At 48.3% G+C, this 12,813-nt stretch overlaps 6 protein-coding genes across 6 annotated transcripts; 4 read left to right on the forward strand and 2 right to left on the reverse strand.

The window, feature by feature from the left end:
• Window positions 1-482: 482 nt before the first annotated feature.
• Window positions 483-2,226, forward strand: PFICI_02453 (uncharacterized protein; the record flags this gene model as incomplete). Its single annotated transcript, XM_007831034.1, has 3 exons — window positions 483-829; window positions 900-1,827; window positions 1,897-2,226. The coding sequence occupies 3 exons, from the start codon at window positions 483-485 to the stop codon at window positions 2,224-2,226; spliced, it is 1,605 nt and encodes a 534-aa protein (XP_007829225.1).
• A 1,486-nt stretch (window positions 2,227-3,712) lies between these two features.
• On the forward strand, window positions 3,713-5,497 carry PFICI_02454 (uncharacterized protein; the record flags this gene model as incomplete). Its single annotated transcript, XM_007831035.1, has 1 exon — window positions 3,713-5,497. The coding sequence occupies one exon, from the start codon at window positions 3,713-3,715 to the stop codon at window positions 5,495-5,497; it is 1,785 nt and encodes a 594-aa protein (XP_007829226.1).
• Window positions 5,498-6,081: 584 nt separating this feature from the next.
• Window positions 6,082-6,936, reverse strand: PFICI_02455 (uncharacterized protein; the record flags this gene model as incomplete). The annotated part of the gene is made up of 2 exons (XM_007831036.1): window positions 6,082-6,344; window positions 6,447-6,936. 2 exons carry the CDS (start codon window positions 6,934-6,936, stop codon window positions 6,082-6,084), a joined length of 753 nt encoding a protein of 250 aa, XP_007829227.1.
• Window positions 6,937-7,398: 462 nt separating this feature from the next.
• On the reverse strand, window positions 7,399-8,347 carry PFICI_02456 (uncharacterized protein; the record flags this gene model as incomplete). The annotated part of the gene is made up of 3 exons (XM_007831037.1): window positions 7,399-7,943; window positions 7,991-8,033; window positions 8,081-8,347. 3 exons carry the CDS (start codon window positions 8,345-8,347, stop codon window positions 7,399-7,401), a joined length of 855 nt encoding a protein of 284 aa, XP_007829228.1.
• Window positions 8,348-9,133: 786 nt separating this feature from the next.
• On the forward strand, window positions 9,134-10,396 carry PFICI_02457 (uncharacterized protein; the record flags this gene model as incomplete). The annotated part of the gene is made up of 1 exon (XM_007831038.1): window positions 9,134-10,396. The coding sequence occupies one exon, from the start codon at window positions 9,134-9,136 to the stop codon at window positions 10,394-10,396; it is 1,263 nt and encodes a 420-aa protein (XP_007829229.1).
• An 829-nt stretch (window positions 10,397-11,225) lies between these two features.
• PFICI_02458 (uncharacterized protein) lies at window positions 11,226-12,684 on the forward strand (the record flags this gene model as incomplete). Its single annotated transcript, XM_007831039.1, has 3 exons — window positions 11,226-11,496; window positions 11,547-12,605; window positions 12,665-12,684. The coding sequence occupies 3 exons, from the start codon at window positions 11,226-11,228 to the stop codon at window positions 12,682-12,684; spliced, it is 1,350 nt and encodes a 449-aa protein (XP_007829230.1).
• Window positions 12,685-12,813: the final 129 nt, after the last annotated feature.

The following is a 12,813-nucleotide window of genomic DNA, read 5'->3' on the forward strand; positions in this document are numbered from 1 at the left end:
AGAGAGAGAGAGAGTAAAAGAGTAAACAAAATAAAAATTGAAAATTAAACAAACTAGTAGCGGCATTGACGTACCATCTACCCATCACTATAAAAGTGCAGTTACGATCCTATGCCATGGCGGCTCCCGGCTGGTATCCGTGGAAGGTTTACGGCGTCTCCGACTTGCAGCCTTTCGAGGTACATACTTCCTACGCACTCCCCAAGCATAATTCATCAAGCAGCAGACGGTTTGGTTTCCCCGACGAGCTCATGCTAATCACCTTTCTCCGTTGTTGGCGTTGACACTGAAAGCATAGATAACCTGGTCATGGCTCCTCGTTTCCAGTGACTAATCCTGCCTCTACACCACTCTCTCAAGATACTACACAACAGTCGACGCTATCACGTCCAACACTTCCATCGCTCTACTCTACATATCATCACATTATTCATCATCATCCCGACCACCGTCTATTGAATTAATCATACTCGATGCTCACTATGGACAGCCGACCTGCCCCACCCCACGGCGCTGCTGCGAACGACCGAGACGTCCCTGCGACACTTCCTCAGCAGTCGAAATGGTCCGATCACAGGCCAACTTCTCCAGCCGAAATTTCAATCTTGAACGAGGCTGATTGCGCCCAATACCTTGGCTATGCATTTCCGACCTGGAAGAAATGGAAGATTCTCATCGTCATCTTTCTGGTGCAATGTTCAATGAACTTCAACACATCTCTCTACTCCAACGGGCTTACTGGCATGAGCAAAGAGTTTGACATTACCATCCAGGCAGCCCGAACCGGAGCAGCCATCTTTCTCGTCACGTACGCATTTGGCTGCGAACTGTAAGTGCTGTACCAATCCCAACATCCATTTCCTCGCCGGCAATGCATCTAGCTAATCAAGCCTTTCTAGCTGGGCGCCCTGGTCCGAGGAGTTCGGACGCCGATGGATCCTTCAAACCTCCCTTGCACTCGTCAATTTATGTTCCCTTGTCGCCGCCCTTGCTCCCAACTTCCCCGTCCTTGTTGTCTTCCGAGCCCTCGGTGGCCTGTTTTCGGCTGGAGGTAGCATTACCCTAGGCATCGTTGCGGACATGTACACGGCTGGAACACAACAATATGCGGTGGCCTTCGTTGTTCTGGCCTCAGTAGGCGGCTCAATCTTTGGTCCAATCATTGGCGGTTTCGTCGAGAGCTATATGGCCTGGCGCTGGTGCATGTGGCTTCAACTCATTGCCGGCATATTTGTCCAGATTCTCCACTTCTTTCTGGTAGACGAAACGAGAGCGACTATCCTCATGGTCAAGCGAGCCAAGAAACTGCGCATGGCCAACGAATTAGTCTATGCACCAGACGAATTCAGGTCTTGGAAAGAAAGATTGGCACCTAAGGAACTAGTCACACTTTGGATTCGACCCTTCAAGATGTTCTTTACCGAACCAATTGTCCTCGTTCTTTCTCTTCTCTCGGGATTTAGTGACGCTCTCATCTTCATGGGATTCCAGTCGTTTGGTCTTGTCTACAAACTCTGGGGATTCGCGCCGTGGCAAATTGGTCTGACATTCGTGGCTATTGGTCTTGGCTACCTGGTCGCCTACTTGTCTTACTTTCCTGCCATCAACCGCAATATACACCAAAGAGAGCGGAGGCCAGACGACGATTTCGCCAATTACGAGGGTCGTATGTGGTGGTTGATGTACACGGCACCTTGCCTACCCATCGGACTCATCATGTTTGCATGGACCAGCAACCCTAGCCTGCCTTGGATCCTGCCCGTCATTGCATCTGCCATCATTGGAGTCGCCAATTATTCAGTGTACATGGGAACCATTGACTACATGGTAAGTCTCTTCTTAGAAACTGGATACTTGGCTGATGTAAGACAAAAATTATACTAATAATATTCACAGGTCGCTGCCTACGGTGAATTCTCGGCATCGGCGACAGGCGGAAACGGATTCGCCCGTGACTTCTTGGCCGGGATACTGACCTGGGCCGCCATACCTTACTATGATTCTTTCAAGAATATTTCAAGTCAGCCCTTGCAGTGGGCCAATAGTGTTTTAGCTTTCATAAGCTTGCTATTGGTTGCATCCACCATGATCATCTACTTGAAGGGCCCTTCCCTGCGCAAGAGATCTGCTTTTGCACAAAAGCTGGCCAATAGCTCGTCTAATGATATGGGCTCCTTGACTTCGATCCCTTCCGTGGTCCCCGCAACACATCGCATGCAACTGTAAATGCTCGGGTTCAGGAGGTTGGAATCGTAGCATGAGACAAGTCATGCAGAGGACGGAAAATAGTCCTTCTGTCTTGCCACAGTGCTTTAAGAAATGGAGATAATTGGGGCATTCTGGTCCTGAAGAATTGATGGTGGGTTTCTGGTATAATGGTTTCCGTAGTTGGGAAGAGGAGGTGTTTGGGATCCGGGATACGGATGGATGTCGTGATAACCATTGGGAGTATTACCGGATGGACGAGACTAGGAGTAAAGGAGTTTCGAAAGTCTCGATGTGTCTATTATATGTACTCGATAGAGGGAATTGATTTTGTCCAAGTACATTATGTGATTAAACTGACAGTTGCTCGAGACTCAAATATGCTTACATTTGTGTCCATGGATCTTGATCTCATCCTTGCGGACGTGAGAATGGAGAGCAGGCTGTGGAATTATCGCGACCAGGGAGGAAATTTATGGATTGGTAAAGACGAAGCAGCGTTTTCATTATATTCGAATGATGGAGGTGGCGGTAGGATAATGGTATAGAGAAGTCCATTTTTGTATCTACCAGGGCACTTGAGATCCGTGCGGGAGAACCGCGGGTGCATCTCATATAAGAATCCATTTATCGTCATATTACCATGTCATGCTTCAGTTTATTTTTTATTTATTGCCGCACTAGCAGAGGTACATAAGGGCTCACCCAAAATCGTTTTTTAGGGACATTGTACATTCGGCCACCTTGAAGAAGTTTGAGACACAAGATAGTTATTCATAAATGCATGCTGCTTCAATCACATCGCATTCCTAGTTTCATACTTTTGGCGTCTTGGATCGCTTTGTCATCGGATCTCTGGCTTATATGGTTACCTGAGGCATCTGTTAGCGCGCGACCTAGCGGTAATAGCAGCGCAACAAGATGACAGAGCTTTAACAATGCGGGTCGCATCGCCATAAAAAGTAGATGACTGTGATCGAATCAGATTACTAAATATCGAAGGTTCTTGTTGTTAATAAAGCTTCGCTCGGCGAACGTGAACTGAATGCACCACGTCTTCTGTGAATGCACCCAATGAATCTGCTGAAAAAGCCCACACAAATCGTACCTGTGGACCCTAGCCACCAACGTACCTAGCTACGGACCACTGCGATGCAAGGGATAATATGGATCTTTCATGAAATCAGTACTTCTTGAAGAAGTCAATGAGAGTGCAAAGTTGTTCGAATTCTGGCTTATAGCCGACTATTGGCCTTGAAAGCAGAGAAATGTGGCGCGATTGTAGCGATCTCATACCATCCCTTGCGCACCATGGTGGTCCGCCGCTGAGACAAGCGAGGAGATATGTTTCAGTTCCACAAATACCTGGGTACCTACTAGGGTAGGTATCTTATCAGGACACCAAGAGTGCAAAAGCGGGGGTTCTGGGAAATTCCGCAAAAAGACAAGATCTAGGATATTTCGTTTCTGTTGCTTTACCGATGGCAGGGTGCCCATATACTTGATCATGTGGCTTATCAACACCAAGACACTGCGACTGGAACAAGTTGTCGATGAGACACAATGCGTGTTTGCCATTCTTTCCCATACCTGGGCCCCAGCGGGCGAAGAGGTAAACTTCCAGGATATGCAAAACCTTGATTTTGCATCGACAAAGCCAGGCTTCCAGAAGATCAAGAAAACGTGCAACATCGCGTCGCGCATGTACAAGTATGTGTGGATCGATACATGCTGCATCGACAAGACTAGTAGTGCCGAGCTGAGTGAGGCCATCAACTCCATGTTTCGCTGGTATCGGTGCGCAGAAGTCTGCTATGTGTTTCTGTCAGACCTCGATCCATTGCCGAACAACCTCAGGGAACGAGACAGACGGACACAGTTGGTACAAAGGCTTCCCTACTGCAAATGGTTTACTCGCGGATGGACGCTGCAGGAATTAATTGCCCCCAGAAAGCTTGTTTTCTTTGACAAAGAGTGGACATTCGTCGGCGAAAAGTCTGACTTGGAAGGCTCTCTGTCAGACATCACTAGAATAGATGAGTCTGTATTGAGGGATAGTTCGAACCTGCATTCCATTCCTGTTGCAAGGAGGATGTCCTGGGCAGCGCGCCGGCAGACCACACGTGTCGAAGACATGGCCTATTGCTTGTTAGGGGTCTTCGATATCAGCATGCCTCTATTATACGGAGAAGGATCAAAAGCCTTCTTACGATTACAGCAGCAAATCATTAGCGAGAACTCAGACATGAGTCTTTTCGCCTGGCAGTCTGACGACGATCGTGTTTTCAGCGGGATATTTGCAGATTCTCCAGACCAGTTCGCCCACTGTGCTACTTTGAAAAGGCACCAGAATGTATTCGATCAAATGAATGAAGTAGCCATCACAAATATCGGCGTTCGTCTACACGTGGGTCTCCGCAAATTGCTGGGAGCACCCCCACAGAGTACTGGCCAAACCTTGCGGGGCTCAGAGAACAATTTCCTGCTTAGTCTGGATTGCGCAGAACAGAGCAGCCGTACGAATGGGAGGAAGGAGTGGCTGGCAATATATCTCAAGAAGTTTGGGCAAACATATGTCAGATGGAACCCGCACAGCACCGCCACCTCGTCATCACAGCGACTCTGGCCAAGGAGACAAGCAGCGGCGCCGGTATATATCCACACGCGGCTGTTGCCTGATGACATAGAACGAATACGCTCCTCGCTTGATACTGGAATCATCATAAGGTACGCCGAACCTCTTGTAAGCCGAATAAATACGCGGGCTGGCAAGCCATCTTCGGCATATGACGGTACTACTATTCATCCCGAGGGCCGCCTCGAAGGTGACCCAAAAGCTACACCAGAAGAAGTCGTGAAAGGAGCCGTGTTCCACACCCGGGGGCAAGAGAACTTTCTTGGAATCCATTACCTCGATCTCAAACTCGGGGACGATGCCGAAGATCTGGTGCAAATAGCTCTCCTCTTTTCCTTGCAATGGACCGGAACTTCACTCAGGCTCAATTGCATTCCGTTCGACGGCGACTCAACGATTATGCAATACGCTCCGCAGGATTGTCCATTTACGGAAGAAGAATGCTTGGATGAGGTGAGGGATATCTTGCTTACCCACTATTCCGATTTGTCTGGCTTGCTCGATCAAAAGTCTCTGCCATCTACGGTTGGATTTTACAACAAAGCAAAACCTGGAAAGACGGTAATAATATCCGTGCAGGAAGATAAGAGTCTATTACCCCTATCTACTCGAGCGAGAAAATACTTGAGTGCCATTGTCTCAGTCGAGGAAACTTGAAAGAAGTCGTGGTTGAGGAAGAATTGGCTTAGTTGATGCTGTTTAAAAATCTGTCTGCTGATACCTTGAGATTGCCATTTCATGTTGCGCTTGTATGGCAATGGCACCTACCGGTGCCTAATAGTATAATATCATTTCAACTCCCTCATACGCTTTTTCCATGAACACCACCTCACCCAGATATGTCGATCTAACGCATAGATATCAGATATAGAACCCATGATACTCTTCAAGTTGTCTATCACAGTCTCCAAGGGCGTCTTCACCGGACTATCAACATTAATCAGGGAGTATGACATTGACCACTGCTAGGAGACTTGATAAAGTGATGCCTTTAGAGATCTTGCATTCGTAGCTGTACTTTGCAGGTGAAACATGGGAATATGCCCACCTCCGCACGACATGGGTCTGCTGACTCATTCCGGCGGCACGTGTGGTTTGTCCTCCATTTTGACGGCTCTAAGTGCCGAGCGAAGGCTCCGTATCCAAGCTCCGTTTAAGCGTGTACCACCGGGCCTACGTTTTCACGGAAGATGAATCCCTTGCGGAACGGGTTGGCCCGCGTAGCTGCTACGAGCACTCTCCTATTGCGGTTTTCTTTCCCACATCATGGTGCCTAGGAAGACTTCGTGGCCGCCTCGGTCTTCCGGCAATATCAGCGGCTGGGGCCCGAGCCCCTGAAAGGTGAATCCGTTTTTCGCAAACACCCGCCGGCTTGCGATGTTGCGCTCAAAGACCCTAGTTCGTATCCGTCGCACATTCATGTGAGGCACCGCGTAGTCTTCGATGATCGCGTGCACGGCGGCTGTCATGATCCCGCGGCCATGGTAGGACGAGGCAAGGAAGTCTTTCAGGCATTAGCAACGATGGAAAGATACCGAAGTGAACACCTGCACCACAAAGATGGTCTCGACGGAAAGCTACTGGTTCTGTAATCCCACCCACTTACCTCCGAAATCCCACTCGATACGCTCATCGCCGGCCTCGTAGCTCTCATTCAACTCTCTTCGTTCTTTTTGTTGCTCCAGGGTCATCGAGGTGTCGCCTTGGTATCCTTGCCTATCAAACCCCACATCGCCAATAAACTCCTGCGCGCCGGTTGCTGGATCGACCTCTCTGATGCTCCGGACAGGTACAGCGCCTGTCCACTTACGTTGACCTGTCCCTTCGCCAACATTAGTAGTCCCTGTCATCTCCAAATGCTCTTGCAATCCTTTTTTGCAATCCTTTTCAATTTTATCGTACCAAAATTCGAAATCCTTATACGTATAGGGGAACGGAGGCCCATTCAGGGTATTACACACTTTGGCATCGTTCAAGCATTCCACGACCCTTGGACCGTCAGACTTGCGAGGCGGTGTAATAATGATGTTCTCGTGAGGCGTTGGAAGTCGAAGAAATGGCTCGTACGAGCGAGAAGGATCGAATTCAAGAGGCATAGTGGGTCTTGTCATAAGATGCATCAAGTTTCCGTAGAAAAAAATGTTTGTCGCAGCTTTATTGAGTCACAAGAGTCTGTACAGAAACAGCTCGCTAGGATTCGGTGGCTAAGCTACCAATATGGTCCATCCTGTAGGTAACTACCAATAGCTGGGCATGAGTCATAAGCGCGGTTGCGGTACCCGAGGTACAAGTCGAGGGCAATCTACCAGACAAATACGCCACTAGACGTGTGTACCAAGACAGCTCAATTACGGAACTACTTTTGGAATCCGTTCATGAATGGAGAGCAAGGCTATTTCCAGCCTGCGTCTGTTTTGAACAGGAGGTATTTCAAGTAGGTAGGGCAACCTTCAAGTGCGCTAACCTTTTTTTGGCGGTCTATTCAGCACAAGATTCTGCCATTTCTCGATCCCGAAACCTGTTATACTCTGATCGGTGATGAGTCTTCCAATACGAGACTACTCAAATACAATCTTGTTTTGAATCTTGCCAATCTTAGTAATCTCAATTTCAACTTCATCCCCATCTTGTAAAAACTTTGGTCCGTCTGGCAAAAAACTGCCAACACCAGATGGTGTGCCTGTCATGACGACTGCGCCTTTCCTCAATACATGGCCTGTGCTTAGGAATTTGATGATGGCCGGGATGTCGTAAATCAAGTCGTCAATGCCAGAGTCCTGTCTTTTCTCGCCATTGACCCATGTGCGAAGCGTCAGTTTTGCAGGGTCTGGAATTATCTTTGCCGAGACAAGGACTGGGCCCAGAGGTGCGAATTTGTCAAATGACTTGGCATAGTTGGAGGAACTGGCGCGAACAGGTTCCTGCCAATAGCGACTCGACAGATCGTTGCCTACAGTATAACCCAGCACGGCTTCGAGAGCCTCCGAGTCTGTCCGGACATTCTTGACGTTCTTTCCCATAACGAAGACAAGTTCACCCTCATAATCCAAATCCTTTGCTGTTGGATGCACAGGGATATCTTCATAAGGGCCAGCCAGAGCATCTACTAAGGTTAGATCTTATCGATGCTGCCCAAGACTATTGACTTACCGGGATACTTGGTGAAACCTTTGGGGGCCTCGGGAATTGGAGACTGATACATCGTCAGTTGTGACAACATAGATGATAGGAATGACATACACCTGATTCCTCTGCGTGTTTACGATAATTCAAGCCAATGCCGTATATGCAAGGCACATCAATGACTGGACTGAGTATTTCCTGAATCTTGGCTGTCAGGCCGCTCAGCTCCAACGTATCATCCCATGGTGCAGTTCCTTTGTAAAGGGGTACTTCTTCGCCAATCAAGGTTCGGTCACAGGGGTGCTCTTTTGGCACTTCACCAAAGTGAACTTCCCCTGTTGTGCTCACGAAGCGAATTAACCGCTCAAATCTGGGCGAAGCCATAATCAAAAGAGAGAACAAGATTAGGTGTTATGACAAGTTGAAGAGGCTGGAAACTCAGCTCAGTCAAGCATCGGTATATACCAGGTTGAAGACACAATCAATCTCGGACTCGCGTATATCTCTGTGCGCTAGTCTAAGCTGGTCGTGGGGCTCCCACTTTTGCAGAAATGGCCTGACAACATATCGAGACAATGGAACACCAAGAATATAGACATTTCCCTGGTATTCCTAGACATCAATTTGACCGGACAGGGGTTAGTTGGCTATTGAAATACACCGATACTCCATGCTCGCAACCGAAGGATCCCGGCTCTGATGCCCTGTACTAGCAATAAGTCCAAATTTTATGGGTCACCGGCTTAATGCCGGACTTGCAGAAAGCAGCGTAAGAAAAGCCGTAAGAAAGAGCGTAGGACACGCGGCAATGACAAGGAACAAAACCCTTGCGTATACCTGACTGTTTGGGCAAAGTTCCGATGCAGAGTGTGCATCTCAATCCAGGCTTAGAATAACATGATAACATACATGGAATACATGGATTATTTTGGCATCATCATGGTTATCATAGTGGGGTATTTGGTAGTTACAATGGTCTCTTCTAATGATCCATGAACACAATCGCCCATTTTCTTGAGGAGGGAAGCAATAATATAAGTTTTATCATGAAAACAGGACGACTTTATCTACCAGTGGCATCGATTATTTCATCCATTAAATCATCATAGTTTTCTTTCTTTTAAGTATCAATTGCCATTGGAGAAAGACCACAATCAAAGCACTGTCACCATGAAAGTCTGTACACTGGTTTTGTCATTCTTTTTCTCCCACGTGAGCACCGAGACACTTTATGTAGCCCTCTATAACGGAAATATTTCAACCCTATCATTGACAAACTACGCCGATATCACGACGTCAGCCAACAACTTGGCCAAAAATGGCTACTTTGCTGGTTCAGCCCCAGAGACAAAATATGAGCTTACCCAAGTCTCTTCCACCAAGACCACGGCACAGAACCCGGCGTGGTTGACTCTGAACACACAAAACAATGTTCTCTACCTCCTTGACGGAACTACAACTGGAAATGGCACAATAAGCTCCTACCGCGCGAGCCCGTCTGGAGTGACACTTTTGGATTCGGTCGAGTGTCTCATTGACGGCGCCCACGCTGGTTTCTACTTGAATGGCATCCGACTTGCCGTGGCGCATTATACCAGCAGTGCGCTCCAGACGTATGAGGTCACCTCGAACGGCAACATGACACCGTTGCAGAGGTTCACCTACACCATGTCTGCGCCAGGCCCAGTGGCAAGTCGACAGAGTGCACCGCATCCACACATGGCATTTGCCGATCCGACGGGCCAATACATTATTGTCAACGATCTGGGCGCCGATCTTGTCCGCGTGTACGCCGTCAATCAGACATCTGGAGAGCTCAGCGAGCGGGAATCATTGGTAGCGGCCCCAGGCTCGGGACCTCGACACGGAGTATTCTCCCGGTCGCCAATTTCTGTGGCCGGTGTTAACGGTACGACGCAGTACGTGTACTACCTTGATGCTGAGATTGCTGGTACAGTGACGGCTTATGGCGTCAACTACCTGCCCGACCAAGGGGGGCTCCAATTTGATCTCATCAAGGAGTACACTACTCTCGCCCCAGGTGTTGCCATGCCACCCATTGGCAAGGGCATCTCGGGTGAGATTGGACTCAGTCGTGATGGTGACTTTCTAGTCATTAGCAATCGCCGCGACGCATCCTTCAACGGCACCATCCAGCAGTACCCGCCCAACGGAACTTCGGATTCAATTAATACATACAGAGTCCGGCAGGATCTTGGTGGCGTGCTGGACTTTGTGCAAACTGTTCCTGCGGGAGGTGCGACCCCTAGGACCTACGCAATGAATGCCGCGGAAAATTTGGTGGCTGTCGCTTTGGAATTTAGTGACAAAATCACGATTCTTAAGCGTGACAGAAATACCGGTATGATTCTGGAACAGGTTGCGGAGATTAACGTTAGTGGCGATCCTTGGGCTATCCTCTGGGATGAGTGAGCCATTTATCGAAAGCTGCACAAGATGAGCTTCTATGATAGTCGGGTATACTTATACGACAAATACAATGGTTGTCACATTTTGGCGTTTTCTTTAACATACTGAGTTCACTTGCTGAATCGCGAACCATTTCACTCGGCGCAGACACCTTTCAATCAGGACTATTTCCTGCCTACCTACTCATCAACAGCGCCAGTCATACACTTTGTCTTCCGCTATATCACGTTGTAGATTGAATTTACATAATAGTTTAATTTGTTCAGGGAAACGCATCAGCACAATGGCATGACAAGGCGAAACACTGACTTTCACCCCACAATCCGCATTCCTTCGCTTGTCACCATCCCCGCAATCATTCCCATGGACCACAAAGCCGAGAGTTATGGACCATTGTCGAATGGATTGGATTATTCACATGTTTGCGGACCGGTCACCGACTTGAGGTCACAGACAATCGTAGTGGCCAATCTTACTGGGGTGGTACTCCAGACCCCGAAAACCCCGGGATTGGCGCCCACTTAAACGGCCGGTCCTTTATGGCGGCCCTCTTTCCAAGCCAGCAAAGATCGCCGTCATTAAGCCTTTCCAACAGTCCATAAATGTATTGTCTATGGTTACATTTCACCCCACCTCGCGACCCCGGCACTCGTTGTACCTGCCCTTCTGCCAAACTCCGAATCAATGACTAGCGTAGTAGACATTGGTATAGCATTCCTGTCAATGGACATGTAATACCTATTATATCTGTAGCATCCTTTGGATGGCCCATGGTTTACTTGATCAGAATAAAGCACTGTACATTACCGTGATATTTCACCGCAGACTCATCATGGCATCTGCATTAAACACGATTAATGCTTTGCACGCAGAGGAAGGCGCTCAACATGATACATTGAAAGATGCCAACAAGGGTCACAGAACTGCGGAACATGTTGAAAACATAATGACAGACGAAGCTCGACCAGCCATTAGTGATGGCACAAGAAAGCCGCTCGCAGACATGGAAGAGCCTGCGCTTGACGGTGGCCTTCGAGCTTGGTTGCAGGTCGCTGGCTCTTTTCTGATCTTCTCCAATATATGGGGCTTTACATTCTCATTCGGTATGTCTGACTGTAGTTCGCTTCATATTTTAATACTAACATGTCCCGAGGTGCCTTCTCGGCGTTTTACGAAATCACGTACCTGCCATCGACATCGGCATCAACAGTCGCATGGATCGGTACAAGTTCCAATTTCCTCCTCATCTTTGGCGGTATCCTCAGTGGTCCTCTCTTTGATCTCGGATATTTTCGCACCATGTTACTTGCAGGTGCCTTTATTGAGACGCTGAGCATTTTTCTTCTAAGCCTATCTACCAAGTACTACCAGATTCTCCTGACGCAGGGCATTCTAGTTGGCTTGGGAAACTCCTTACTATACATGCCTGGGCTTGCGCTCATCGGCCGCTCCTTCAACAAGCATCGTTCAGCGGCAATGGCAGTTGCTACTTGCGGTGCTCCCATTGGAGGCATCATCTTCACGTTGGTTTTCCAGCAACTCATTGAACAACTGAGCTTCGGCAATACTGTCCGGATCTGTGGATATATCGTCCTCATCTGTTATTTGATCTCTTTTCCATTGCTTCTTTGGGGTGTGCACAATGTCGGTAGCCTCGGGCAAGGAGAGAAGCGAAAGTTGTTCGACGGCAAAGCCTTTCTAGAGTTGCCCTTTGTGCTCTATACGGCGAGTAATTTCATGGTGTTCTTCGGCTATCTTGTACCGTTTTTCTTCATGTCAGCTTATGGTCAGATTGCACTCGGAATGAGCTCCTCTGCTGCAAATGCCACAATCATGATTACGCAAGCTACGTCAATCATAGGTCGGCTAGCTGCCGGCTACTCTGCCGCCAGGATTGGCAACATGATACAATGGGCAATTTGCGCTCTAGGAAGTGGAGTCCTTTGTATTGGATGGATTGGTATTCATTCGTCGGGGACTTTTTACTTGCTTGTTGCCCTCTATGGTTTCTTCAGCGGCCCTCTTATTTCGCTTCCGCCCAGCGCTTTTGCAACCGTTTGCCCTGACCCCAAGGTGTTCGGCACAAGACTGGGCATGGCTTCGGCGCTGGGAGCTTTTGCGAGCTTGATTGGGAGTCCGATAGCCGGTGCTCTCACGGGCAGTGCTGCTGGCTCGGCAAATTTTATTGGGTTGCAACTTTTTGCTGGGATATGTATGTCGGCTGGAGGTTGTTCTTTGATTTTTCTGTCAGCTCTTCTCATCTGAGAACAGGCAAAAAGCAACTGGTATAATTTTGGAGCGAGACTCATCAACTGCCGTCAAGAATTAAGTAAATGTTCAACACAAGTACAGTGGTATAATTAGGAGCAGACTTCCCTCAACCCAAATGCAGGATATATCGCTGGCCTAGGTCTGCTGCC

Source organism: Pestalotiopsis fici (assembly GCF_000516985.1).
Source record: "Pestalotiopsis fici W106-1 unplaced genomic scaffold PFICI_Scf_2, whole genome shotgun sequence".
Taxonomy (NCBI): Eukaryota; Fungi; Ascomycota; class Sordariomycetes; order Amphisphaeriales; family Sporocadaceae; genus Pestalotiopsis; species Pestalotiopsis fici.